This window comes from Pinus tabuliformis, chromosome J (assembly GCF_031772625.1).
Source record: "Pinus tabuliformis cultivar Carrire ecotype Pingquan chromosome J, CPIR1, whole genome shotgun sequence".
NCBI classification, from domain to species: Eukaryota; Viridiplantae; Streptophyta; class Pinopsida; order Pinales; family Pinaceae; genus Pinus; species Pinus tabuliformis.
This window is the reverse complement of record NC_142295.1, coordinates 1014404853-1014432140: the sequence shown is the minus strand read 5'-3', so window position 1 is coordinate 1014432140 and position 27288 is coordinate 1014404853. Positions and strand designations below refer to the sequence as shown.

At 34.0% G+C, this 27288-nt stretch overlaps 1 protein-coding gene across 1 annotated transcript in view; it reads left to right on the top strand.

The window, feature by feature from the left end:
- The window catches only part of LOC149230304 (DNA-directed RNA polymerase II subunit RPB1-like), a 156462-nt gene that overhangs the window by 123408 nt on the left and 5766 nt on the right, over window positions 1–27288 (top strand). Inside the window, exons 5-11 of the mRNA XM_089378934.1 lie at window positions 983–1144; window positions 1363–1583; window positions 3272–3413; window positions 3532–3867; window positions 5119–5405; window positions 6361–6619; window positions 25028–26621. Coding sequence (XP_089235060.1) covers window positions 983–1144; window positions 1363–1583; window positions 3272–3413; window positions 3532–3867; window positions 5119–5405; window positions 6361–6619; window positions 25028–26621 — 3001 coding nt within the window. The remainder of the gene's footprint in view (window positions 1–982; window positions 1145–1362; window positions 1584–3271; window positions 3414–3531; window positions 3868–5118; window positions 5406–6360; window positions 6620–25027; window positions 26622–27288) is intronic.

Sequence of the window (27288 nt, the reverse complement as noted above, 5' to 3'; positions counted from 1 at the left end):
TAAAAAATATTTTTAACCATCTAGATTGGCCTCTGCTTCTCATGGAAATCTTAATTAGTAAATAGTTTTGTTGCAATACCATTGGTTATGGCTTATCAATACCACATGCCCAATATGACACATGTTGATATGAGATTTTATTTAATTAATTAATTTGAGACAAATTTATTAAAAGAACAAAACTAAAAGAGAAATATTTATATTACTTCTTGATCCCTTAATGAATTGAATATTCCAACATATTCTATGTAAGTTAAATTTCTACTATTCACCTAATAATTAAATTAAAATTTTGGAAATTTATTTTTAAATACACATATCTATCTCTATAAATTTGAAAATTTTTATAAATTTTATTATCATTAAAATAACGTTTTAATGAAATATTGTTATAATTTTATAATAGTATTTCAAATAATTAAGAGATAAATAGTAGTTCTTGATTATTTATTAAGGCTATGAATATTCCAACATATTCTATATTCTATGCAAGTTAAATTTCTACCATTCATCTAACAATTAAATTAAAATTTTGGAAATTTATTTTGAAATACAGATATCTATCCTTATAAATTTGAAAATTTTCATAAATTTTATTATTAAATAAATAATATTTTAATAAAATATTATTATAATTGTATAATAATATTTCAAATCATTAAATAGATCAGTCTAGTTCCCGTTACTAAGTATTTGACTAGTTGAGAGGTCAAGGGGTCTAGTTGAGAGGTCAAGGAGTCAAATCACATCGACACCCTTAGAAGTAGGCCTTGCTTATTTGGTTGGTGAGTAGATCTTTTCGAATTGATTTACTTAGATTTTTCCCTGGGCCACCTGGTATCCCTAAACCACCCTAAAAAACTGAATAGATAATAGTTTAAATGGATCAACATGTGGATTTATAGAGGTGTACTGTTCAGTTTATAGTCTGGTTGTTGTTTTTGAAATTTACAGTTTTATTTTTTTGTCAAATATTTTGCAGGACGATCTCACCCATGCGCTTGCCACGATCATTCGATACAACGATAGTCTAAAATTGCAAGAAAAGAATGGGAGTGCGCCTCATGTTCTTGTTGAATTCATCAATATATTGCAGTATGCTGTTGCTACTTATATGAATAATGACCTGCCTGGTATTCCCAGTGTAAGTATATAGTGGCTTCATAGATTTTGAAATATCTTGTATAAATTTTCCATGAAATTTACAATTATAGAGGTTATATAAATTTCCAGAATATTTTGTAATCTGTAATTAAATTGTAGATTATACAAGTTTCCAAAATTTTTGAAAGATTGAAGTGCAAATTATACTCTAAGCATTTTATGAATGTAACTAATGTGTTATGTTTACAAACATAACAGGCAACTCAGAAATCAGGTCGGCCCATCAAATCCATATATAGCAGACTGAAAGCCAAGGAGGGTCGTATCAGGGGAAATTTAATGGGGAAACGTGTAGACTTCAGTGCGCGTACTGTTATTTCCTGTGATCCAAGTCTGAACATTGATGAATTGGGGGTGCCTCGGAGTATTGCACTTAACATGACATATCCAGAAGTGGTGACTGCACATAATATAGAGAAGTAAGTCAGCATAATTAAATTTAATTTGATAGTTGATTTTAGAATATTTTGGAAATAGGATGGATAGAAGTAAAGTTATGGATAAAAATATAGTTATCAAGTTTGAATTCGAAAAAAATTCAATTCGATATTAAAGAGTGATATATTTTTTTCTAACAAAATGTATTTTGTTAAAAAAAATTACTAATTAATTATAAATTTTGAATAATTTCTAATGACTCTAAATAATATAATAGTTTTGGAAATTTAACTTATTCAAAAAAATACAAGCATAATTAAATTTAATTCGATTGTTGATTTCAAAATATTTTGGAAATATGATGGATAGAAGCAAATTCATGGATAAAAATATAGTTATCATACTTTTTTTTTAATGCGTTTTGTTAATTTTTTTCACTAATTTATTATAAATTTTGAATAATTTCTAATAGCTCTAAATAATATAATAGCTTTAGATAATATAATAGCTCCAAATAATATAATATCTCTTCTCTTCGAGGAGTGCAACTCAGGGGCAAACTACCTATCAAAGGAGGCAGTGTGCCGACAAGTTGATACAGGAAGAAATTGATGGAACCTCCCATTAGTTTTACCACTGACCGTTCATAGACCTGCACTTGCACCAGGGGATATAACACTCTGTCTTTTACATTTCTTCTGTTTTTCTTAGTATTTCGCATGCTATTTATATTTCTATACATAGGGTTCTATAGAACTCTCACCCAGAGACTATTTTGATAGATATTTCAATTTTGAGACCTTCATGATCTCCCTGTGTGGAGAATGCAGTTCACTGTTTTTTGCGGTTGTTTATTTGTCGGTTTAAATCTATTAAGTAACAATAATTTTGAGACTTTGACTTTCATGATCTCCTTGCGTGGAGAATATAGTTTTTTTGTGGTAGCGGTTTCAACAAATAATTTGGTGAGGCCCTCAATTTGCATATGCTATGGCATCTACGGAATGTAATTTCTCTTTACTAATAAAAATCACAACTTTTTCCAAGAAAAAAAAAATATAATAACTTTAGACACTTAACTCACTCAAAAAAACCACTTCCTCTTTCTTACCAGACTTCTTTTCTTTTCAAAACTTAACTCTAATATAATTATTTGGTTTCAAAACCCCTAAAATATAAATACATATTTTATAAGTATTTCTTTAATCTATCAAAATAATAACATATTTAGAAAATAAATCTTAATTCACTTTACAAATTCTAACTTTTCCTATTTTCTTGCTTTTCCAACCTTCCAAAGCAATGGTAAAATAGAAAAAGGCAATGGTTTCAATTTCACAATTATTTTTATCTTAAGATATTTGCTATTCAAATCGAATTGATGAATTTTTCTTTTTTTCTTTATTTGGGCAAATTTTGTAACCATGGATGAGAGCAAAGTTAAACCGTTAATTTCTTTCTTGTTAGTTAAATTCACAAAATATTTTTGAATCTGCAATTAAGATGAAAATAAATCTCAACTTAATAAATATTCTAAAATGTGATAAATATAATCAAAGTCATTTTTTCCTATAAATTAAATTCTCAAAATATTTTTAAATATACAATTGAGATAAAAATGATTTGAAAATGTAAACTTGGACTTTCTACTGTTCTTGGTCTTGTTCTTGTTGAATAGGTTTCCTGGTAGAGTACTTCGCTGATTCTATTTTCATGACTTTGCAAACAGAATGAGGGAGGTTATTGCGCATGGACTTCATCCACCTCCGGGCAAAACAGGGGCCAAATGCATTATTAGAGATGATGGGAAGAGAGTCGATCTGAGATTTATGAAAAATTCTGCTGACCACCATTTAGAATATGGGTTCGTTGTAAGTATCAACTTCAGAGAATATAATTGTTAGTTTGTAGGATCCAAAATGACCTATTCTTCGCATATGTCAATATTCATCTTTCTACATTTTAGTAAAACTTTAATGTTTTCCACAGGTGGAGAGGCACTTGATGGATGGAGACTTAGTTATTTTCAATCGGCAACCTAGTCTCCATAAGATGTCCATCATGGGGCACAGAATAAAAATCATGCCATACTCAACATTTCGATTGAATTTGTCAGTGACAACGCCATACAACGCTGATTTCGATGGGGATGAGATGAACATGCATGTGCCTCAGTCGCAGGAGACGAGAGCAGAAATCATGGAGTTAATGATGGTACCAAAGTGTGTTGTCTCTCCCCAGTCCAATAGGCCTGTTATGGGTATTGTCCAAGACACACTCTTGGGTTGCAGGAAGGTGACCCAGAGGGATACTTTTATAGAAAAGGTAAGATCCAATTAGCTAAACTAAAACTTAATTTGATCGTAGATTTTGAGCATTATTATCTTTTTCCACGGCAATTTTTGGAGGATTTTTCTGAGCGAGATCCATGGTTTAAAAGCACAATGACTGTTACTATCCACATCAATATCAAGATATTCAAATTTTCTTGTTTTTTGGGTTTATAGACATTACTGATCATGATTTTCAACTTGTTCAAATTTTTGGCACATAGGCTAACATATCTTCAGAGAATGGAACTTGAGTGAAGGTGAAATTAAACCTGTGGGCTACCTACCACTTAAGCTATTGCCCTTTGACAATTATTTGACTTCAGTCTTGTCCATAAGATTTTGGAATGAGCTATTGTCCTTTGAAAATTATTTGACTTCAGTCGTATCCATTAGATTTTCCAATATTTTGAAATCTGCAAAGCTATTGTCCTTAGACAATTATTTGACTTCAATCTTGTCCATAAGATTTTGGAATGAACTATTGTCCTGCCAATTATTTGACTTGGAATATTTCTGAAATCTGCAATCAAGATTAAAAAAAAAAGATTAGAATTATCACTCAATGCGATGAGAATTATTGTGTTGTTCCCTGAAATGTTTTGTTTAGCTGAACTTCTCTAAATTATTGGTTCTGGAAATATTTTGGAATCAAATGAACAGAACTGACGTCAATTTTTTTGCTTCACTCCATGAGAATAAAACTTAGGTAAAACAGAAATTAAACCCACCAACTACCATTTGAGCTATTGTAGTGTGATAATTATTTGACTTGAATATTATCCATAAAATTTTAAAATATTTCTGAAATTTACAAATTACTAAACATATCCCTTAATGCCATGAGAATTATTGTGTTATTTGCTGAAATGTTTTGTTTAGCTAAACTTATCTAAATTATTGATTTTCAAACATTTTATCCCTTAATGCCATGAGAATTATTGTGTTATTTGCTTAATGCCATGAGAATTATTGTGTTATTTGCTGAAATGTTTTGTTTAACTAAATTTATCTAAATTATTGATTTTGCAAACATTTTAGAATCAGATAGACAGAAGTGAGATCAATATTTTAGAATCAGATAGACAGAAGTGAGATCAATTATTTTTACTTTAATTAATGCGATTTTAAAATATTCCCAATCAAATTAAAATGTTTTTTTTAGCTTTTTGTTTGCCACATGGAAAATCAGATTTATGCTGTTAAGATTTAGTTGATCATGACAACCAAGGTGTTGTTTTGGCAGGATGTTTTTATGAATATCTTGATGTGGTGCGAGCATTTTGATGGGACTGTGATTTCTCCAACTATTATAAAACCAAGGCCCATCTGGACGGGCAAGCAAATATTCAATCTCATAATTCCAAAGCAGATAAATTTGATAAGATACTCCTCCTGGCATCCAGACACTGAAACAGGATTTATCACTCATGGGGATACATGTGTACGGATTGAGAAAGGAGAACTTCTGTCGGGCACACTTTGCAAGAAAACCCTTGGAACCTCTTCTGGAAGTCTGATTCATGTGATCTGGTAGATTTCACTTTTAAAGATATTTTTTTTATTTTTTATTTTTTACAGGTCACCATATTGCAGTGTACATATTTTGTTGTCATATTATTGGTGGGAGTTAAAGCAAGTTGGAGAGGATTTAAATTTTATCTATCAACTACTCAAAATAAGTTTAATAAATATCTTTAATTTCGAGCTTTATTTTTAATTTTATGTCATAAGTTTTTGTCGAATTTTAACTTTGAGGTTTAAATTTTGGGAATTTTAAAAAAAATTGAGAAATTTTATAGCTATTAACTAATAAATCAAAATTCATAACCTCTTGTCACAACTCAAACTTATATCTTATCCTTACAATTTCCATGTCAGTAATAACATTTTTGATGTATATTAATATTAATGTCATTCCATTTTATCTTTTACATATAAAAAATAGTGAGCCTCTTACAAAAAAATCGAATTGAAACCTAATCTAATCATTACCAAACCCAAACGATAACATATAACATTGCTTTAATCATATCAAAAGGGAGTTGTCTATAATACGACTTTTTGGAGATTCCGGTGACTGAATCCGGCGGAAGAAATTGAGGTTAAATCTTGATTTATTGCAGTTAAAATGGTTTTTTAACTGCATATTTGGATTCATCACCCTGAAAAACCCCTGGGAGGCTTTGATTGTGCAGAAACTAGCTATCAAACTTGCGATTCCAATAAATTGCTGCCAGATTTTGACCGAAAAACCCACCAAAAAAACTTCAAAAAATTTCATTATAAATAACTTCTATCAAAAACCCACCGTGACCAACTAAAAATACAGACAAACCAATGGTGGAATTATTCGTACTCTCTGTTAATGCAATCATGAAAATTTGCCATATTGAACTGTTGATCTATTGGTATCGCAGTCATGAAAGTTTGCCATATTGAACTAAGTGGGTTTATTGCGTGTGACAAAATCTTTTTGCATTTTCAGGGAGGAGGTTGGTCCAGATGCAGCCCGTAAGTTCTTAGGTCACACGCAATGGCTTGTTAACTACTGGCTGCTACAGCACGGCTTTACTATGGGGATAGGAGACACTATCGCAGATGCTGCAACCATGCGGAAGGTTGATGAGATTTTAACAAAAGCAAAGTCTGAAGTCAAAGATCTTATTCAAGCTGCTAGGAATAACACGCTGGAGGCAGAACCTGGCCGTTCAGTGATGGACTCGTTTGAAAATAAAGTCAATCAGGTACGTCCAAATATCCAGTATCACAGCCAGTGCCATTTACATTTATAAATTATAATTTAATTGTTAAATCGGTAGTGTAATTAGCCATTTGTAATTATAATTTAATGTTAAAGGAAGGAAAAAGAAAAGAATGGTTTCCTTTCATATTTTATAAATGCACAGGGTGTTTTATCTGTTCTGGTGGTTTATAAGTAGTTGATTTTTATTCTTATTATATATTTGTGAGTTTTGAACGGTTAATTTATTTTTTATATCTGAGAAAAGATCAATTCTCTTTTTTTAACAATGTGGTGAATCGGTAATTGCCAAACTAATCTAAGGAAGACCTAAGATTAATTCTCGTAGCTACCATTATAACAGCAAGAGTACATCCAACAACCTGCAAGCAGATATACTAATTTCTTGTGATTTTGGCAAGAGCCGAGACTCACTGATAAGGGGAGTCTACTCTTTGAGCCACAACAGCAAGAGTACATCCAACAACCTGCAAGCAGATATACTAATTTCTTGTGATTTTGGCAAGAGCCGAGACTCACTGATAAGGGGAGTCTACTCTTTGAGCCACACACCATAGCTGGATAATATACTCAATGTGAAGGGGAGTCTACTCCTTGAGCCACACACCATAGTAGGATAATATATTCAATTTGATTTGAACACTGCCAGACCTAATCTAAGGAAGACCCAAGATTAATTCTCATAGTTGCCACTATAACAGCAAGAGTACATCCAACAACCTGCAAGCAGATATACTAATTTCTTATGATTTTGGCAAGATACGAGACTCACTGATAAGGGGAGTCTACTCTTTGAGCCACACACCATAGCAGGATAATATACTCAATGTGAAGGGGAGTCTACTCCTTGAGCCACAAACCATAGTAGGATAATATACTCAATGTGATTTGAACCCTGACCTCATAGGTTTCACCACACATCACTGTATATGGGAAAAATCAACTCTTAGTCAAGCAAAACAAAATATTTTTAGGACATACTCTCAAGCCTTATGGCCCATTAATTATTTTATTTTTTTTTAACCACATGGTGAATCGGTCACTGCCAGGCCTAATCTATGGGAGACCCAGGATCAAACCTCATAGCTGCCACTATAACACCAAGAGCATAACCAACCACCTGCAAGTCGGGTATACTAAGTTCTTATAATTTTAGCAAGAGCATACTCACGGGAAAGGGAAATTATTATTATTATCATCATCCAATTTTAAGGTCACAGTCAAGTTAGACACCAAATTGATGTATGAGAGCCCCTTGTCTATGAAGGCATACATACTCTACCAGCTCTAGAAGCTCGCTAATTTTAAATCGTTAAAAGCAATTATCAAAAATAATTATTGTAAATTGTTAAATTTGTAAATATAAATTGTTTGAGATGTGAAATTTATTTATATTTTCAAAACTATTTTTTAATTAATTATTAATTTTAATAATAAAACCAAAAATTAAAAATAATTAATTTATACATATTGAGCATTGAATTATTTTTTTATATAATTAAATTTTATTTTATTTTTAATACATTTCAATTTACATTATATTATAATATTTTTTTTTATTTTAAAACATTTTTATTATAATTATTTATTATAATAAATTCAATAAATTATTTAAATATTTATATTTAATTAAATTATTTCAATATAGAAAATAGATTTTTTAATTTGTATTATTTATAAATAGATATAAAGTATCATGTTTATATTGTAATTTTAGTGAGACTATATTTTTATCATGTATAATATATTACATTGGTGACTATCTATCCAAGACCTCATGGACATTATGTTCATATTATTATATATAAATAATTATTAAATTAATTTTACATTAATTAAATTTTAATTTTATATAAAAATTTCATCACGAATTATAAATATACATATAAATATAAATAGTGTTGTATATTTCATATAAAAAAATATGTGCATCAAACTAGTGACTATCTCTCTAAGACCCCATGAACATTATATTCACATTATTATATATAAATAATTATTAAATTAACTTTACTAATTAAATTTTAATTTTATATAAACATTTCATCATAAATTAAAAATATTGTCTATCTATCCAAAGCCCATAAACATTATGTTAACATTATTATATATAAATAATTGTTAAATTAATTTAAATTAATTAAATTTTAATTTTATATAAAAATTTCATAAAAAACTATAAATATACATAAAAATATAAATAGTTGTATACTTCCAAAACATATATATATATATATATAATTTAATTGAAAAAAAATCCATTCCTTCTGATCATTCAAAATAATATATATTAAAAAACATATTTTAATCTTTAATATTTTTAATTAAAAAATAACATTATAATATAAAATTTTAGATTCAAAACTAAAAAAATCATACAAAATCAACATTTATGTCATGGCTTTGTATTAATATTAGTATTGTTTTCTTATTACTATTTTACAAAACAACTTCATCAATTTTCAGTTTCATAATTGAATATGTTTCCCTCTGTAATAGCTATATTAAAATGCCAACAATTCCTATATAATAAATTTCATCGTATAAAAATATTTTCTCTATCTAATAAATAGAATAAAATATCAACATGTCTCATCTAACAAATTTCATTACATAAAGGTGATTTCTCACACCATAAAAGTGCTTTCTCACATATATTGTATATGTAAAATATAATAATAATAATAATAATAATATATTATTATTATTATTACTCTTTAATTTTATTTAAAATATAAATATAAATTATATAGGTAATGGAAATATAAATTATATATATAATGGAATGTTTATAAGATTATTTAGTAAAATTTGTTTATATGTTTTTATTTTACTGGTAAAATATAAACATTTTATCAAATAAAACATAAACCTGTGTTCCACCGCTTATACTAAAAAATTTATTATTATTATTATTATTTTATATTTTTAAATTAGATAATTATTTAAAATCATGGTATATTAATATTTTGGAAAATTTTCTTATTTTTAATTTTAAAATTGAATTTAACTATATTGGTTATTAATACAATTAAGGATTTTTACATTTTATATAATAAAAAATAAATAAATAAATTCATATAAATTTCAATTATAATTTATTTTTTGTCGGACTATATTTTCATCATGTTCAATATATCATCCCAAATTGGTGACTTCACATCAAGGAGTGTGTTAGCATAGCACATGATCACATTAAAAAGAAAAGTAGTAGTCTTTAAGTGTGACTTTTGGAGTTTTGGTCATTTTGGCTGGAATCCGGCAAAAAAATTATGGCCAAATCTTGATTTGTGTTGTTTAAACTAATTTTTTGACTACATAGATAGATTCATCACTCTCAGGAATCCCTAGGACACTTCAAGTCAAACTTGTGATTTCAATGAATCCCCGTATTGTAGACACTTCGAGTCAAACTTGAGATTTCAATGAATCCCCATATTATAAACAAACTACCCTAGGACACTTCGAGTCACTTGTGATTTCAATGAATCCCCATATTCTGACACTTCGAGTCAAACTTGTGATTTCAAAGAATCCCCATATTATAGACAAATTAAATAAACCAAAAAAATTTCCAAAAATTCGAAAAGAAAAATACCTTCCAATTTATTATAATCAAATGTAATAATAATATCTTAAATATCAAAATTGCATGAGTTGTCGAAGAGCCACGAGGCTGCAATGAAGTTGCAGCACAGCAGGAGATCGAATGATCTAGTTGTGGTTGGTTGTCTAAGGTGTGTCGAAGACAGGAGAAGGAGTTCTAGAGACAAATGCAGAATTTTGAGGGAGTCAGAGAAGCCAAAAGCTCGAGAAGCTCAAAGCACTGACTGAAGGAGTCAAGTCTAGAGAAGCCCAGACCTGTCTACAGAACAAGGATAGACAGGGGTAAGATGGCATTCTAAGCCCATTGGTCCAGTTGTAAACCAATGGAGTTAAGTGTAGCACTTGTAAAAGAATTCAAGCCATAATCCCAGAAAGTCTAATCGAGTTGATTAGAGCTCAAGGATACGGAGCCCAAGATATCAAGGTGAACTCCATATTATATTGTTGTCTTATGGGCTTTGTTGAATTGCTACTTTATTTACTGTTATTAAGGAGTCAAGTCTAGAGAAACCCAGACCTGTCTACAGAACAAGGATAGCCAGGGGTAAGATGGCATTCTAAGCCCATTGGTCCAGTTGTAAACCAATGGAGTTAAGTGTAGCACTTGTAAAAGAATTCAAGTCTAGAGAAACCCAGACCTGTCTACAGAACAAGGATAGCCAGGGGTAAGATGGCATTCTAAGCCCATTGGTCCAGTTGTAAACCAATGGAGTTAAGTGTAGCACTTGTAAAAGAATTCAAGCCATAATCCCAGAAAGTCTAATCGAGTTGATTAGAGCTCAAGGATACGGAGCCCAAGATATCAAGGTGAACTCCATATTATATTGTTGTCTTATGGGATTTGTTGAATTGCTGCTTTATTTACTGTTATTTGTGTTTCACATCAGCATAAGCAAATGAACATAAGCACTCAACAGTAAAAAACAAATACAAGCATACACCTATATTTTCAAGCATTTCTTAATTCCGCATTGGTTAATCATTAAGATTTGGGAAAATTTAAAGCTTTGGAAGTGAGAGAGGTTCTTGTAAGTTAGATAAGAAGCCTAAGATCCCCATTTTCAGATCAGGTAAGATTTGGGAAAATTTAAAGTTTTGGAAGTGGGAGAGGTTCTTGTAAGTTAGATAAGAAGCCTAAGATCCCCATTTTCAGATCAGGTGGTATCAGAGCTTAAGATTGATTAACCCCACCTTCAAAGAAGGTTGCATCAGAATGCTTGATTGACAGGGCAAAGATTGCTTGTCCGAAAGGTGTTTAGACAATCATGGATTTATTGCCTCATTGATTGTATCCTTGGTTGCAGACTGACTATTGTTTGAGTGTGCAGAGGTGAAGGGAAAGTTATTGATAGCTCAGTCCAGGAAGGACAAGAAGGAAGAAGGGTTGAAGGCATTCTTCTATCCCAAAGGACCTCAGGGCAATCCTTGAAGCATAAAAGGTTGTTGCAAGAGGTTACTGAATAAGCTCTTTAATAATCTTGTTTGAAGTTTTTTTGTGCACTTTGAAAATGACAACTTCTACAAGTGAGTTCTCAAATTCTTCTTGCTCCCCAAGTTCCTTTAACGGAGACATGAAGCAAGACTTCTCCACCATGATGGATATGGTGAGAGAAATGTATGAGGGAAGGAAGAGCAGCATACTTAGAGAGCAGTTGAATTCCGTGGAGGAAGAGAAGCAGATGCTTTCTGGAAAATTGTAAGAAATGGAGAGGTAACTTCATATTGCAAATGTGAACCTAAAAAGGATGCATGAGTTGGATTCACAACTCTTTGTTGCCAAAGAAGCCTTGGCCAAGTATCAGCTTGAAGAAGAGGTAAACCATTCTTATTTGTCTTCAAATTCTTCTAAGAATTCTTAGATTGGTTCTTTTGAAAAACATACCAGAGGCATAGGTTCCAAGCTAATGTCCAAGATGGGCTATGAAGGAAAATGATTGGGCAAACATGCACAAGGTATTGTTGAGCCCATAATGGTTGAGGAAAGGCCTAAGTATTTGGGTCTTAGCTATGGACAGTCTTATGGAGAGAGTTCCAAAGCTGCCATGAAGACCATTGAAACAGTTCCAAAAAGGAGTTTCATTGCAGGTCCTCTACCTCAGAAGTGTGAGGATTTTATTTAGGAGGAATGTAATAGCTTGAAACATCATTCGCAGGATGCATCATGCAGGTGTTCAGAAGCGCACACTTGAACCAAAGAGTTGTGGAAAATCTGACAGCCTTGAAGAAAGTGATGGTGTTCCAAAGGGAGCCACTTCTTCATTTGCTTCACCTCCTCATGAAGGCAATAAAGGTGAAAGAGGTAGGTATAAATTTGGTTCTAAAAAGATTCCTTTTGATTTTGTAAAGCATGGAAAAAGAATTGCATGTTCCTTTGTGGTTTGGATAACCATTATGTTTCTAGATGTTGGAAGAGGATGACCATATACAGGAAACTTTTGAAGGAAAAGAAGCAAGCAGCCAAAGGTCCACAGGACAAGGCAAATCATGTTGTCAAAAGGATGCACATGTGTTGCACTTACTACCATAAGCAAGGGCATCTTGCTGAAAGGTGTTGGACTTTGAATCCAGCACTGCTTCCACCAAAGCTGAAGGAGAAGGTGGAAAAATAAAATGGCAAGGATGGAAATAAAGATTCCACGATTGATGTGTTTCAGGATGATTCACATATTGATGCTAATGTGAAAACAAAGGAGGGACCTTTGAAATGGATTGGTAATAAATGGTTAGAATTCTTATCCAATTAAGACTGCATGTCTATTGATGCATCTATTTGCATTTCTTTGTGGAATAAATGAAAGTTGCAAGATCTTACCAAAATGGTAAATGGAAAGAAGTTGAGTAGGAAACTCACTTTATTGCTACAACAGTATGTTCATTTCAGCTTTGAAAGTACAGTGTACTTGAGCGAAAGTTGAAAGATGGAATGCATGCATGAGCATGAGATGCATGTGATGTTGGCTTGGGAGAAGTTAACTTGGTCTCCAAAATGGAGATAATGATGAAGTGTTTTATCTTTTGGAAATGAGTCCTAAAAGTCTTTTTCCTACATGCTTGACTTGAAGAGTCATTTGTTGTAAAGGCATGTTTTATTGGTTGGTTATTTAGTCAATCATTTGTATGCAGATATAAGACATGGAAGGGTTCACAAGATGTGAAATCTATTTCTTTGTTGAAGCAGGAGTCAGTCCATCCAGCTGTTGTGAGTATGCCTTCTGTTGTTAACAGATGTTGTTGGCAGCTTTTCAAACAGGTACAGATGAAATTTTTGTGGAGTAGATGTACTTCACATTCGTTTAAGCCACCTTGGATCAAGGATCAAGGGAAAGAAGTTCAAACTAGCTTCTATAAACTTCACAACAAAAGTTTTGCAATTCAAGGAAGAAAACAGTTCTTCCCGAGACAACCAACCCATCCAAGAAGGGAAGTGGTCAGAGATTTTGGTTCAGAGGCACTATGCAAAGGCAAGTGTAAGGAGGAGGCTAAAATAAGAGGGTGTTGTTAGTCTCATTTACTGCTCAGATCAGTATATCAGTCTTTTGGTGGACCAAAAGTTATTTTAGTGGGAAGGGGATCAAGGGAAAGAAGTTCAAACTAGCTTCTATAAACTTCACAACAAAAGTTTTGCAATTCAAGGAGGAAAACAGTTCTTCCCGAGACAACCAACCCATCCAAGAAGGGAAGTGGTCAGAGATTTTGGTTCAGAGGCACTATGCAAAGGCAAGTGTAAGGAGGAGGCTAAAATAAGAGGGTGTTGTTAGTCTCATTTACTGCTCAGATCAGTATATCAGTCTTTTGGTGGACCAAAAGTTATTTTAGTGGGAAGGCGTGATCCAAAATGGATCCTGAAACTCTCTAAGTCTTCATGAACTCTCTATAATTTATGCCAAAGATTAAAAATCTTGTGTAGATCAAGCTTATCAAAGGAATCCTCATGACAGTTGCGAACTTCATGAACTCTCTATAATTTATGCCAAAGATTAAAAATCTTGTGTAGATCAAGCTTATCAAAGGAATCCTCATGACAGTTGCTAACTGCAATCAGCGCGGATCAATGAGGGTCGTTGATCAAGCACAGACCATGGTAACACGCGTTGTCACGAATTAGCAAAGTCAGCGATGGTTTGAGTCAACGGGGGAGGAATCTAATAGCAGGGCAAACCCCTCGAAGAAGGAGAGCCACATGCACCCGGACCCGAAAAATCATGAAGTGCAGCGGAAATTGTTTCAGCTCCGTCCGAGGTGGGATTCCACAGAAACCGGCAGGATATCAGAAGGGCTTCGAGCGGTAAGTGGTTTAGACCAAGTCCCGCCTGATGCCACACAGCGAGTGACACGCGTCTTATGGAAGAGAGAGAAAACCACTCACATCAAATGGGTAAACATCGAGCAAGTTATCCTCCCGAAGGGTCCAGATCAACGGCGGAGATGCGACCCGATGGATGACCGGATTTGACAAAGTTATAAAATATATTGTGCAGGATTTTGAAGTCTGACATGGACAATGAGTTGGCAGAGATTCGTGTTTCGTGGGAATTCTTGGAGTAAACGAAAATAACAACCGTTTCAAACAATCAAGTGTTTCCGATGAACCTGACACGCTCATCTATTAAAGGAATAGGTGGCCACCTCCCTATAAGGCGTTATGCAGTTACTGTAACCACCGAAAGAAGGGATTCGAACAGATGGAGGCAGGGAACCAAAAAGCCAAGAAGAGGAAATGAACAGCCAGGAAGCAGATTGGCTTTAAAGCCACATACTAACAGAGAGCAGGGGGCATTCCAAGAAGCAGTAAATAAACCTGCAAGCAGAGAAACAAAGCTGAGCTGACCTGAAGAAGCAAAGGCAGCAAGTGAGCCAAGGTTAAGACAGAGATAGATAGAGTACTCGAGAGAGTCTGTGTACTCCAGAGAGACTTGGGGGATCCATGTACAATCCTACTGATTGTATCTGTTGTGTGAGACTCAAATTGAGATCACTGTAATAGGCAGAGCCACCAGAGGTTGGAGGTAGAGCCAAAGAGCTCTAATAGAATTTTAAAGAGCCATGAGGCTACAAGGAAGTTGTAGCACAGCAGGAGATTGAATGATCGAGCTGTGGCTGGCTGTCTAAGGTGTGTCGAAGATAGGAGAAGGAGTTCCAGAGACAAATGCAGAATTCTGAGGGAGTCAGAGAAGCTAGAAGCTCGAGAAGCTCAGAGCACTAACTAAAGGAGTCAAGTCCAGAGAAGCCTAGACTTGTCTGTAGAACAAGGACAGCCAGGGGTAAGATGGCATTCTAAACCCATTGGTCTAGTTGTAAACCAACGGAGTTAAGTGTATCACTTGTAAAAGAATTAAAGCCATAATCCCAGAGAGTCTAATCGAGTTGATTAGAGCTCAAGGAGACATAACCCAAGATACCAGGGTGAACTCCATATTATATTGTTGTCTTATGGGCTTTATTAAATTGCTGCTTTATTTACTATTATTTGTGTTTCACATCAGCATAAGCAAATGAACATAAGTACTCAACTGTCAAAAACAAATACAAGCATACACCTATATTTTCAAGCATTTCTTAATTCCGCACTGGTAAATCATTAAGATTTGGGAAAATTTAAAGCTTTGGAAGTGGGAGAGGTTCTTGTAAGTTAGACAAGAAACCTAAGATCCCCATTTTCAGATCAACTCCCTCCATCACCATGACCCTGGGAGGGGGCCTTGAGGCCCCTCCTCCTTCGCCTCCTCCACCAGAGATCCTTGCGTTCAAGACATTGATCAATGACAGTAGTAAACGCCCAGCAAGGGAAACTCAGCGCAAGTTTGTAAAGAAACTTGACAGCATCGCCCACAGTCGCCCTGTCGATTGAAGATTCTCGAAGTCAACTTGGAAATAGGGTTACGTGAAGCCATAAAGTTAACAATATCATACTAGTCTTATATCCAAGAGTTAGACTACAAGCAGCTACCATTCAAATGCAGAAATTGCCATGAATATGGGCATTTTGCAAGATACTACAAAAAAAAAGGAGGAAGGTCTAGAGAAGCCGAAAGGATAAAAATGGATCCAGGTGCAGAAAGCAGCCCAGGCCAAAGTGAGTATCAGCGATAAAGGGAAAGAGGTACTGATGGAGTCTGGAACTCCCTTAATAGGAATGGTTCAAACGAAAGGAAGAGGAGAACATCCAAAGACAATGGACTCAATAAACCCATTCGAAACCCTCAACACTTCAATCGAAATTCCAGAAACAGAGATAGAGGAGATTGAATGACAAGTTCCCTCACTTGAAGCAGAAAAGAAGAACATAGAAGTAACCCAACTTGACTCCCCAGCAGGAACCTCCTCCTCACCCACATATGCAGAAAGGACAAGGAAAAAACCCCTGGAAACCTCTAGGTCATCAGAAGACGAGACATTCAAGAGACCCCCTAAAAGAATTGGAAGGAAATCTCAGAAGGAAGCCAGGGAAGAAGAGGCAGAGAGGCAAAAAATGCAAGGCAACCAATCCACCATTGAAATGTCTATCGGGAGAAACACCAGAACAAGGCCCTCTAAGGGGGGATCAACTCACTCCAATTCCGTTAAATAATGAAACTAGTCTCTTGGAATTGCAGAGGCTTGGGGAACCCTTTGAAAGCTGAAGTAGTCAAAGATCTTCTGAAAATAGAAACTCCCGAGATCCTCATGCTCCAAGAGACTAAGATTGAAGGGGAAACCCTTCTTGAGATCAGCAAATTAAAATGGGGAAAAAATGTAGGAAAGGCCATTAGTACAAGAAGTACCTCTGGTCGCTTAACAACATTCTGGTCGAAAGACAAGTCTCAAGTAGAAATCTCCTTTGAGACCAAACATTAGATATTCACCGAACTTCGGCACCTCTCTAGTAAGCTCTCCATCTCTCTCTTCAACCTGTATGTTCCATTCCACCTTACAGAGAAGAAAGAATGATGGCAAACCTTGTCTGATTTTTTAGACATTTACTCCCCTCAGAATATAATAGTGGTTGGAGATCTCAACCTCGTCATTGATCCAAAATAAAAGAGAGGTGGCAATAGTGGCAGGGACCAAATACTTCCATTAGTAGAGGAGCTGATACTTCATTGGGATCCTCTTGACTTCAAACCGAAGAAAGGTCTTTACACGTGTACAAACAATAGAGGTGGGGTAGAACACATCTTTGCTCGCCTAGATCGCTTCCTAGCGCAGAGCTCTTTCTTGCTAGGAAAAAGACTGATCTCCTCGAAAATTCTCCCAAATTTGGCCTTAGATCACAAACCTATTCTCTTACAGCTCGAAGAGGAAGAAAATTTGGTCCCTATCCCCTTTATATTCAACTGCTTTAGTCAGGGAAAGAAGGGATCATGGAAACTATTCTGGAGGCATGGTCCATACCTGTGACAGGATCTCCTAGCTTCGTGTGGGAGCAGAAACTAAAAATAACCAAGAGAGCTCTTAAAAAATGGATTAAAGAACCCTCAAATTCTCCTGCCAACAACAAAAAGGAGACAATTCAGTATTTATCATATCTGCAAATGGATTTGGAAAGTAAGGATATCTCTGCTTCAGATTTAGAAAAAGAATAAGCTACCCAAATCAAATCATTTCACGCTTTCCGCCATGAAGAAGAGACTTGGAAGCTTAAGTCTCGTAGCTTGTGGCTTAAAGCTCGAGATCGAAATACCTCTTTCTTCCATAGGCAATATAAAGCTCGGCTATCTCGAAATCATATCTCTGAAATCACTTGCTCATATGGGGCTATGCTCAAAGGTCAAGAACAACTAAAAAAGGTAGCAGAATATCATTTCCAAAATTTGTATAAAGAGGAAGCGAATGGGAGTGAAGAAGTCACCTTTGAATTTATCTCCCACATTCCATCTTTGATAAGCAAGGAGGACAACACTAGTCTTATGAAACCTTTCTCCGAGGAATAAATCTGTAAAGTAATATGGTCCATGGAACTAGACAAGGCACCAGGACCTAATGGCTTCTCAATTCATTTTTATAGAATCTGCTGGGAAATAATAAAAACTAATCTTCTGAGGATGATTAAATATTCTCATCAAAAAGCCAAAGTGGGAGGCAGTACTAACTCTACCTTCCTTGCATTAATACCAAAAGAAGTGAATCTAGGCACTTTTGATAGGTTTAGGCCAATCTCACTCTGCAATGCATCATACAAAATCCTAATAAAACTGCTAGCAAACAGAATCAAGCCACTGCTTGGGAAATTCATTTCTCCCACCCAAGGCGGCTTTGTCAAAGGGAGACATATATTGGACAATGTAATACAGGTGTAAGAAGTCATACATTCCAGTTATCTTTGTCAGGAGCAAGGTATGCTCATAAAATTAGACATGGCATACGCATTCGATCGAGTAAATATGTCTTTCCTGTACAAAGTCCTCCTTTCCTTTGGTTTCAACTCTAACTTTGTCAATTTGATTAAAGCTTGTACTAAAAAGCCATGGATAGCTCCTTTAGTTAATGGTAGGCCAGCAAACTATTTCCAAGCCTCGAGGGGAATAAGGCAAGGTTGCCCCCTCTCCCCTTTCTTGTTCATTCTGATGGCGGACTTTAAGTAGAAAACTGACAGCTGAAAAGAAAGTAGGGACAGCTCCAGGAATCAAGTTGATGAAAGGGCTAGAGCCTCTCAATCACACACTATTTGCATATGATACTTTTCTTTTGGGCAGAGCCTCCATCAAGACAGCCAAATTTTACAGTGGAATTCTTCAAAAATTATGGAGCATGTCAAGAGCTCTTATAAATAAAAGGAAAAGTGCAATATATGGGTGGAATCTTGATCAAAAAGCAATTCAGAGAATAGCCCTCTCCTTAGGCTTTTTGGGATTCACTTCTTGGGATAAAATCAAATATCTCAGGTTACCAATAACCCTGGGCCCTAACAAATTATCATTGTGGAAAGAGGTAATGAGCAAAATTAAGTCCAAGATTACAGCTTGGGGAGGTCAATGGCTCACCAATGCTGGAAAACTCATCCTTATAAAATATGTATTGTCCTCCCTGCCAGGCTTCCTTTCTTTTGGCTCCAAAGAAGATCATGAAACAGATCTACAGACTTATCAGGGATTTTCTATGGAGAGGAGGAAGAGGAAACCAAAGAAAATTCCATCTAGTGAATTGGGATACAGTTAAACACCCCATCTCTGAAGGAGGCCTGCAAATAAGAGACCCAGGTCTTTCCAATCTGGCTCTTGGAGGTAAAATACTTTGGACCCTCTTCTCAAATAGCAAACACCCTGTCAGTTAGGTCATAAAGAAAAAATATCTAAAAGGCTCATCGCTAAGGAACATACAGATAGATAACAGCATCAAAGGGATGTCGATATGGCATCTTTACTATCGTGGGATAGAGTTCTTCCAAAAGCACTTGTATCGCATTCCTGGCAATGGAAAAAACACGATGCTCTAGCAATACAGCATAATGGGACAATCGCCTTTGAGCAAAAATGAAGCAATCAAAGAAATCAGGAACTGGCTCATTTAGCAAGGAGTCCTCACACTGGCAGATATCTCAACATGGAACGACTCTGGAAAATGGTGAACTTGGGAAATCCCTCAAATTCCAAATCAAATACGTAGTCAAAAGACCCTGCTGGAAGAAGAGTTAACGGGACTGGCACTGGTTCACAAGTGTTTGACAGGCAAATGGGAATGGGGAAAGACTGGAATCTACAACGCAAGGCATGGATTTGCCTCTCTTCAACCACAGCAAGCTTCGATCCTTACTACATCTGTGTGGAAACAAGTCTAGGACCCTCTCGGTCTCCTCCTTAACAGTCAAGCCTACTTACGCATCCTCAGGGAGAGGGGGGATAGAGCCCCCCCAAAGATAAAGGTTCTTGGAGGGATCTGATGGGTGTTGGGTTGGAAGGTGGGGGTGATGGGGAACCACAAAATAAATTTCTTCACCTGGGTATTAATGCATGGGAAAGTGCTAACTAGTAACAATTTGACTAAAAGAGGTATTCACAGGCCACATCGGTGTTCTCTCTCCTGCAAAGCCCAAGAAACCATGGAGCATGTGTTTGTGGATTGCTCTTTTGCTCAAGAAGCCTGGGACTGCATCCTTTAAGGCCTCAATGTCTCTGCCCCATTGCAAGTCAAAGTAGCTAACCTTTTTAGCACCTGGAGGATGCATTATCCCCACATGACCCAAAGAAAGACAGCATGGAAGAGAATCTAGAAAGCAGTACCTAAATATGTCTGTTGAAAAATATGGCTCTCCAGAAATGACCAGATCTTCAACTGCATTCCAAACTCCCCTTTGAAGGTGGCAGCAAAAGCAAAATCATTACTCCTCGGGATTGTGGCCAATCATCCCCTTAAAAGCAATAACATGCTTCTCCCGGAAGAAAAAAATGGATGGGAACTTATATATTTCGAGACAGGATAAACAACACCACTTGCCCTAATAAATCTATTGTATGGAGACTACGAGAAGTGGACACAAATTTTCAAGCTTGGTGGAGGAAACAAGGTAAAACAACATTTTTTTATGGTGTCTCCAAAGGCAATCCATGGACAGCAGGAGCAGGCGGAGTGATCTACTCCCCGGAGGGTATTTGTGAAGATAGCTTCAACTGGGGACTTGGACAGAGAACCAACAACTAGGCAGAAATCCTTGGGTTACTAAAATCCTGTCAGATAGCACGTGAAAAAGGCATTAAGGAAATACAAGTCTTCGAGGACTCAGAAATTTTGCTAAAGATATTAAATTTGGAGGACCACTTCAAATCCGGCACTTAACAAGACACTTCAAAGGCTGAGACTTCTCTTCCTATCTCCTTTTCCATATTCTGTGTGGCTCAAATAAGGTAGCAGACACAAAAGCAAACCTGGCATGCCTCCTACCACAAGGAGCCTTAAGCAAGAATGATGAAGAACCTACATGGAACTCGATCCTGTAATCTAGAGTAAATCTACATCTATGTAAGGAACAACTAAAACGAATTCTGAATATTGTAATGATGTTTGTCTTGGTTTCGGCCCAACCGGATTTAAATAATTAATATAACCATTATAGTTAAAAAATAATAATAATAAATAAATAAAATAAAACAAATAAATACATATTAAAAAAATCTTAGTAACCTATGATTATTACTTTTATTTAATTTACATTAAATTATTAAAAACAATAATAAATTTTAAAAAATCAAAATAATTGTTTGGTCATTTTGGATGGAATCTAGCAAAAAAAATTGTGGCCAAATCTTGATTTGTGTTGTTTAAACATAGATAGATTCAACACTCTCAAGAATCCCTAGGACACTTCGAGTCAAACTTGTGATTTCAATGAATCCCCATATTCTAGACAAATTAGAACGGGAAACAAACCAGAAAAGTTTCCAAAAGTTCACACTTAAAAGACTACTCGAAAAGAAAAATACCTTCCAATTTATTATAATCAAATGTAATAATAATATCTTAATAACCTATGATTATTACTTTTATTTAATTTACATTAACTTATTAAAAATAATAATAAATTTTAAAAAATCAAAATAATTGTCCACGGGCTCTTGGATAGGGTGATCAAGTTCTCTTGATATAGGGTGATCTAGTGCTCTTGATGTGAAGTCACCAATTCAATCCCCGCCTTGATTAGGGTGATATAATGGAGATGTAGTCCCACCAAGCTTACAAAAATAAAAATCAAAATAATTTTCAATTGTCCATGAAATCTTGGATAGAGAATAATTGGATACATTCATTTAAACACTCCATTAAATCACCAATTCAAAACCCCAACTTATTCAATTATTATTCTTAAATATAATCATAAAAAAAAAAAAAAAACAAAACCTCAATTATTAATATTATATTTTATAAATAACCTAATATCATATAATCTTTAATCAATAAGAATTAAATACACACCGTTTATATTTTATACATAAATTAACAACAATAAAATATTCAAAACCTACAGCGTGGTAGACTTAAATTGACCTATATAATTTATTATGAACTTTTAGTTAGTTTAATTTATTATGAACTTTTAGTTAGTTTGCATTCCATTTACATTACTTAGGGAACTTATTTTATATATATATATATATATATATATATATATATATAATTATTTTTACAGAATTTATATTAAGATTAATTTTAATATTAAAAAAATAAAAAATAAAATGATTTGTTTATTTTTGTAATGTTGTTATTAAGATATATATTAATATATATTTATTTTAATTTTAAATTTACAAAATGTATTGTTTATATGTGAGATTTTTTGAAAAGTTTTTGGTTTATTTTTCTATCTAATTAAATTAAAGAACAAAAAATAAAACATCAATTATTAATATTATATTTTACAAATAACCTAATATTATATAAAATTTAATTAATAAGAATTAAATACACACCATTTATATTTTATACATAAATTATTTTTAATATTAAAAAAATATATATTTATTTATGTAATGTTGTTATTAAGATATATATCAATATAGATTTATATTAATTTTAAATTTATAAAATGTATTATTTATATGTGAGACTTTTTGAAAAGTTTTTTGGTTTATTTTTCTATCTAATTAAATTAAAAAAACAAAACCTCAATTATTAACATTATATTTTACAAATAACCTAATATCATATAAACTTTAATCAATAAGAATTAAATACACACCATTTATATTTTATACATGAATTAACAACAATAAAATATTCAAAATCTACAATGTGTAGACTTAAATCGACCTATATAATTTATTATGAATTTTTAGTTAGTTTGCATTCCATTTACATTACCTACTATTTTTAGTTAGTTTGCATTCCATTTACATTACCTACTATTAGTAAACTTATATATATATATATATTTACTTAAGAAGATTAACTTTAATATTTAAAAAAAATTATTTATTTATTTATGTAATGTTGTTATTAAGATATATATCAATATAGATTTATTTTAATTTTAGATTTTTTTATTTTAGATTTATAAAATGTATTGTTTAAGTTTATTTTTCTATCTAATCCACTTATATAATTTATTATGAACTTTTACTTAATTTACATTCCATTTACATTACCTACTATTCACTTACTATTAGTGAACTTGTATGTATATATATATATATATATATATATATAATTAATGAAGATTAATTTTAATATTAAAAAATAAAATGATTTATTTTTTTTTATGTAATGTTGTTACTAAGATATATATCAATATAGATTTATTTTAATTTTAGATTTACAAAATGTATTGTTTATATTTGAGACTTTTTGAAAAGTTTTTTGGTTTATTTTTCTATCTAATTTATTTAGAATTCGGCAATATGGTTCATTGAAATCACAAGTATGATAGGTGAATTCTTCATAATTGAATCATTGAAATCACAAGTTTGATGGGTGAACTCTTCACAATTGAAGTGTTTTCGGGGTTTTTGCGGGTGTTGAATCAATATATGCACTCAAAAAATGAGTTTAAACAACACAAATCAAGATTTTAGCACCAAAAAATTTGTGAAAAAGTCACACTTTACAAAACACTTAGAAGGTTAGAGAGGGATCAAATTTCTCAAAATATAAACTTTTTTTTGAGTGCAAAATTTGGGGAAAGATTTGCACATGTGAGAAATCAAGGATTTCAGCACAAAAAATTTCGTCAAAAGGTCGCATGTAAAGACTATTGCTTTACATCAAATTTCTCAAAATAGAAACTTGTTTTTGAGTGCAAAACTTGAGAAAAAGTTTGCACATGAGAGATTTGATTACTCGTATTGCTTCTTAATAATATTATCTATATTAATATAAATTTCAAGTCTTCCTATATAAAAGTATTCTTATGTTTATTTTTATTAAAATTTTGATTTAGTCTCCACAAAATATTTTTAATAATAGTAGATAAAGGGTTTAAATATATCTCAAAAGCAATTATGACCTTCTAATTTTTAAATTTAATTTAAAAAATTGTTATAAAATTAAATTAAAATAAAATATTTTGATTGTGAAATGAACTATAGTTTTTGTGCATGTGGTATTGGGGATCAAATTTCTCAAAATAGGAACTTTTTTTTGAGTGCACAATTTGAAGAAGGTTGGCATATGAGAGATTTGATTCTTCATATCACTTCTTAATAATATTGTTTATATTAATATAAAGTTCCAATCTTTCTATATAAAAGTATTTAATCTCCACAAAATATTTTTAAATATATCTCAAAAGTAATTATAGCCTTCTAAAATTTAATTTAAAAAATATTATAAAATTAAATTAAATTAAAATATTTTGATTGTGAAATGAGCTATTGTTTTTGTGCATATTTTATCCTCTCATTTTCTCCATTGAGGTCTTCTTTGGATAAGGAATTGTTATAATAAAGCATATTTACAAATTAATAATATTGATGGTAAAGTGGGGATGAATCTTTATAGTTAAAAATCTTGTTATATTGTAAGTATATTGTAAGTATGTATTTATTAATTAAATTTAAATATGATTAAATAATCATTATTTTAATTTATATGATAAACCAATTCATCTGCATATCACCTAACCCGTGAAGAAACAATATACATAAATCAACATTTCTAAACTGCCATTAACATTGCTTCATCCCATCTTCCTTATCCATGGTACTTGCCAGTGGGATTTATTTAATTGAATTTTGATAGGGAATTCTCGTAGTAGTACTCTTTCCTGATCCATGCTACATCTCTGCAGGGTTCATTCAATTGAATTTATCATCAGCAGGGTTTGTTTCATTGAATTTACCATCTGAGTTGTAAGCCAGTCTGTTCATTTGTTTTTATGCAGGTGCTAAACAAGGCCAGGGATGATGCTGGAAGTTTTGCTCAGAAAAGTTTAGCAGACAGCAATAACCTAAAGGCTATGGTTACTGGGGGATCGAAAGGAAGTTTCATTAACATATCGCAGATGGCTGCCTGTGTGGGACAGCAAAACGTGGAAGGAAAACGAATTCCCTTTGGATTCGATAGCCGATCTCTGCCCCATTTCGTAAAGGACGATAAAGGTCCCGAAAGTCGTGGCTTTGTGGAGAACTCTTATCTGCAAGGTCTGACTCCCCAGGAGTTTTTCTTCCATGCAATGGGAGGCCGAGAGGGTTTGATCGATACTGCTGTGAAAACAGCAGAAACAGGGTACATACAGAGGCGTCTGGTCAAGGCCATGGAGGACCTCATGGTTAAATATGACGGGACAGTAAGGAATTCATTAGGGGATATCATTCAATTTCTCTATGGCGAAGATGGGCTAGATGCTGTCTGGATTGAGGCACAGAAGGTCGATCCTTTGAAGATGGAGAAGAAAGAGTTCGATAATACTTATAAATATGAAATTGGTGAAGAGGACTGGAATCCTCCTTATATGTTGCCAGAGTATGTACAAGAATTGAAAACTGTCAGGGAGCTCCAGCATGTCCTTGACAAAGAATACCAGGAACTGGAAAAAGACAGGAAGCTGCTAGCCACAGAGATTATTCCCGGTATTGAAAGCAACTGGCCTCTCCCTGTAAATCTGAAGAGAATTATCTGGAATGCCCAGAAATTATTCAAAATTGACATGAGAAAACCTTCAAACTTACACCCTGTGGAAGTCTTGGAAACATTGAATAGGCTTCAGGAGAAACTCATGGTTGTCCCTGGTGATGACCAGATCAGCATTGAGGCTCAGAAGAATGCCACCCTCTTCTTCAATATCTTGCTTCGCAGCATATTGGCTAGTAAACGAGTGCTGAAGGAACACCGTCTCACAAAGGAGGCATTTGAATGGGTAGTGGGGGAGATCGAATGCCGATTCCTTCAGGCCTTGGTAAATCCAGGTGAGATGATTGGCTGTGTTGCAGCTCAGTCCATTGGTGAACCAGCCACCCAGATGACCTTGAACACTTTCCACTACGCTGGTGTCAGTGCCAAGAATGTTACCCTCGGTGTTCCCCGTCTCAAGGAGCTCATCAACGTTGCCAAGAACATAAAAACACCCTCTCTGTCAGTGTATGTGTTGCCTGAGATAGCCACATCCAAAGAGAAAACCAAGGCCGTCCAGTGTGCTCTGGAGTATACAACTCTCAGAAGCGTTACAGAGGCAACTGAAATATGGTATGATCCGAATCCAATGGAGACTATTATAGAGGAGGATGCTGAGATTGTGAGAGCCTATTATGAAATGCCAGACGATGATGTTCCAACTGAGAAAATGTCTCCCTGGTTGCTGCGTATAGAATTGAACCGAGAAATGATGGTGGACAAAGGGCTAAGCGTTGCAGACATTGCAGGGAAGATTACTGAGGACTTTGGGGAGGACTTGTCCTGCGTTTGCAGTGATGATAATGCAGAGAAACTGATTCTGCGTATGAGGATTGTGAATGAACAGACCTATAAAGAAAGCGAAGGTGCTGATAATAGAATTGAATATCATTTATGTCAAAGATGTCTCTACCTGGTGTTCTAAAACCTTTATTTTCAAGTACAAAGCAACTTTTATATTGGGTGACAATCTCTGCCTGTGCCTGTTTCTCCATATTTGAGCATCCTTTTGTTTTGCAGAAGGATCCCAGCAAAAGGTCAAATACATAAATATGTTGCTAGCTTCTCTACGTATTCACCTTGTACCCGACCTGTGGTATCTATAATAATTACCATGCACTAGGGACATTGTGTCTTCCTAAAATTTACTGGGTTGCATCACAGAAACAGACAACAAACTAGCTCTGATTCTTTCTGGTGCCCTAATCCTTTAAATGGATAAAACGAGTCCATAGCTTCTAGGAAGGATGCCAAAAATAGAAATCAATAGCCACCTTTGACTCTACCCTGTTTGATTGCAGTGATTGTTGTTTGCCTTTTGATGGATGTTCTTGTGCTCCATTTGTGTCCAGGCATGCTGTTACTGGACATCCTGAGTGCTGTGCCTCTCCTCCCTGCCATTTCATTCTATCTGCTTCATGTAATTGAATGTCATTTTCGAATCTTTCTCCCTCTGAGTCAATATGAGCCTGAGTCCTCCACCTCCCATCTCCACTTGATTCCGTTAGTTGGTTGTCTGTCTGGTATGCCGTG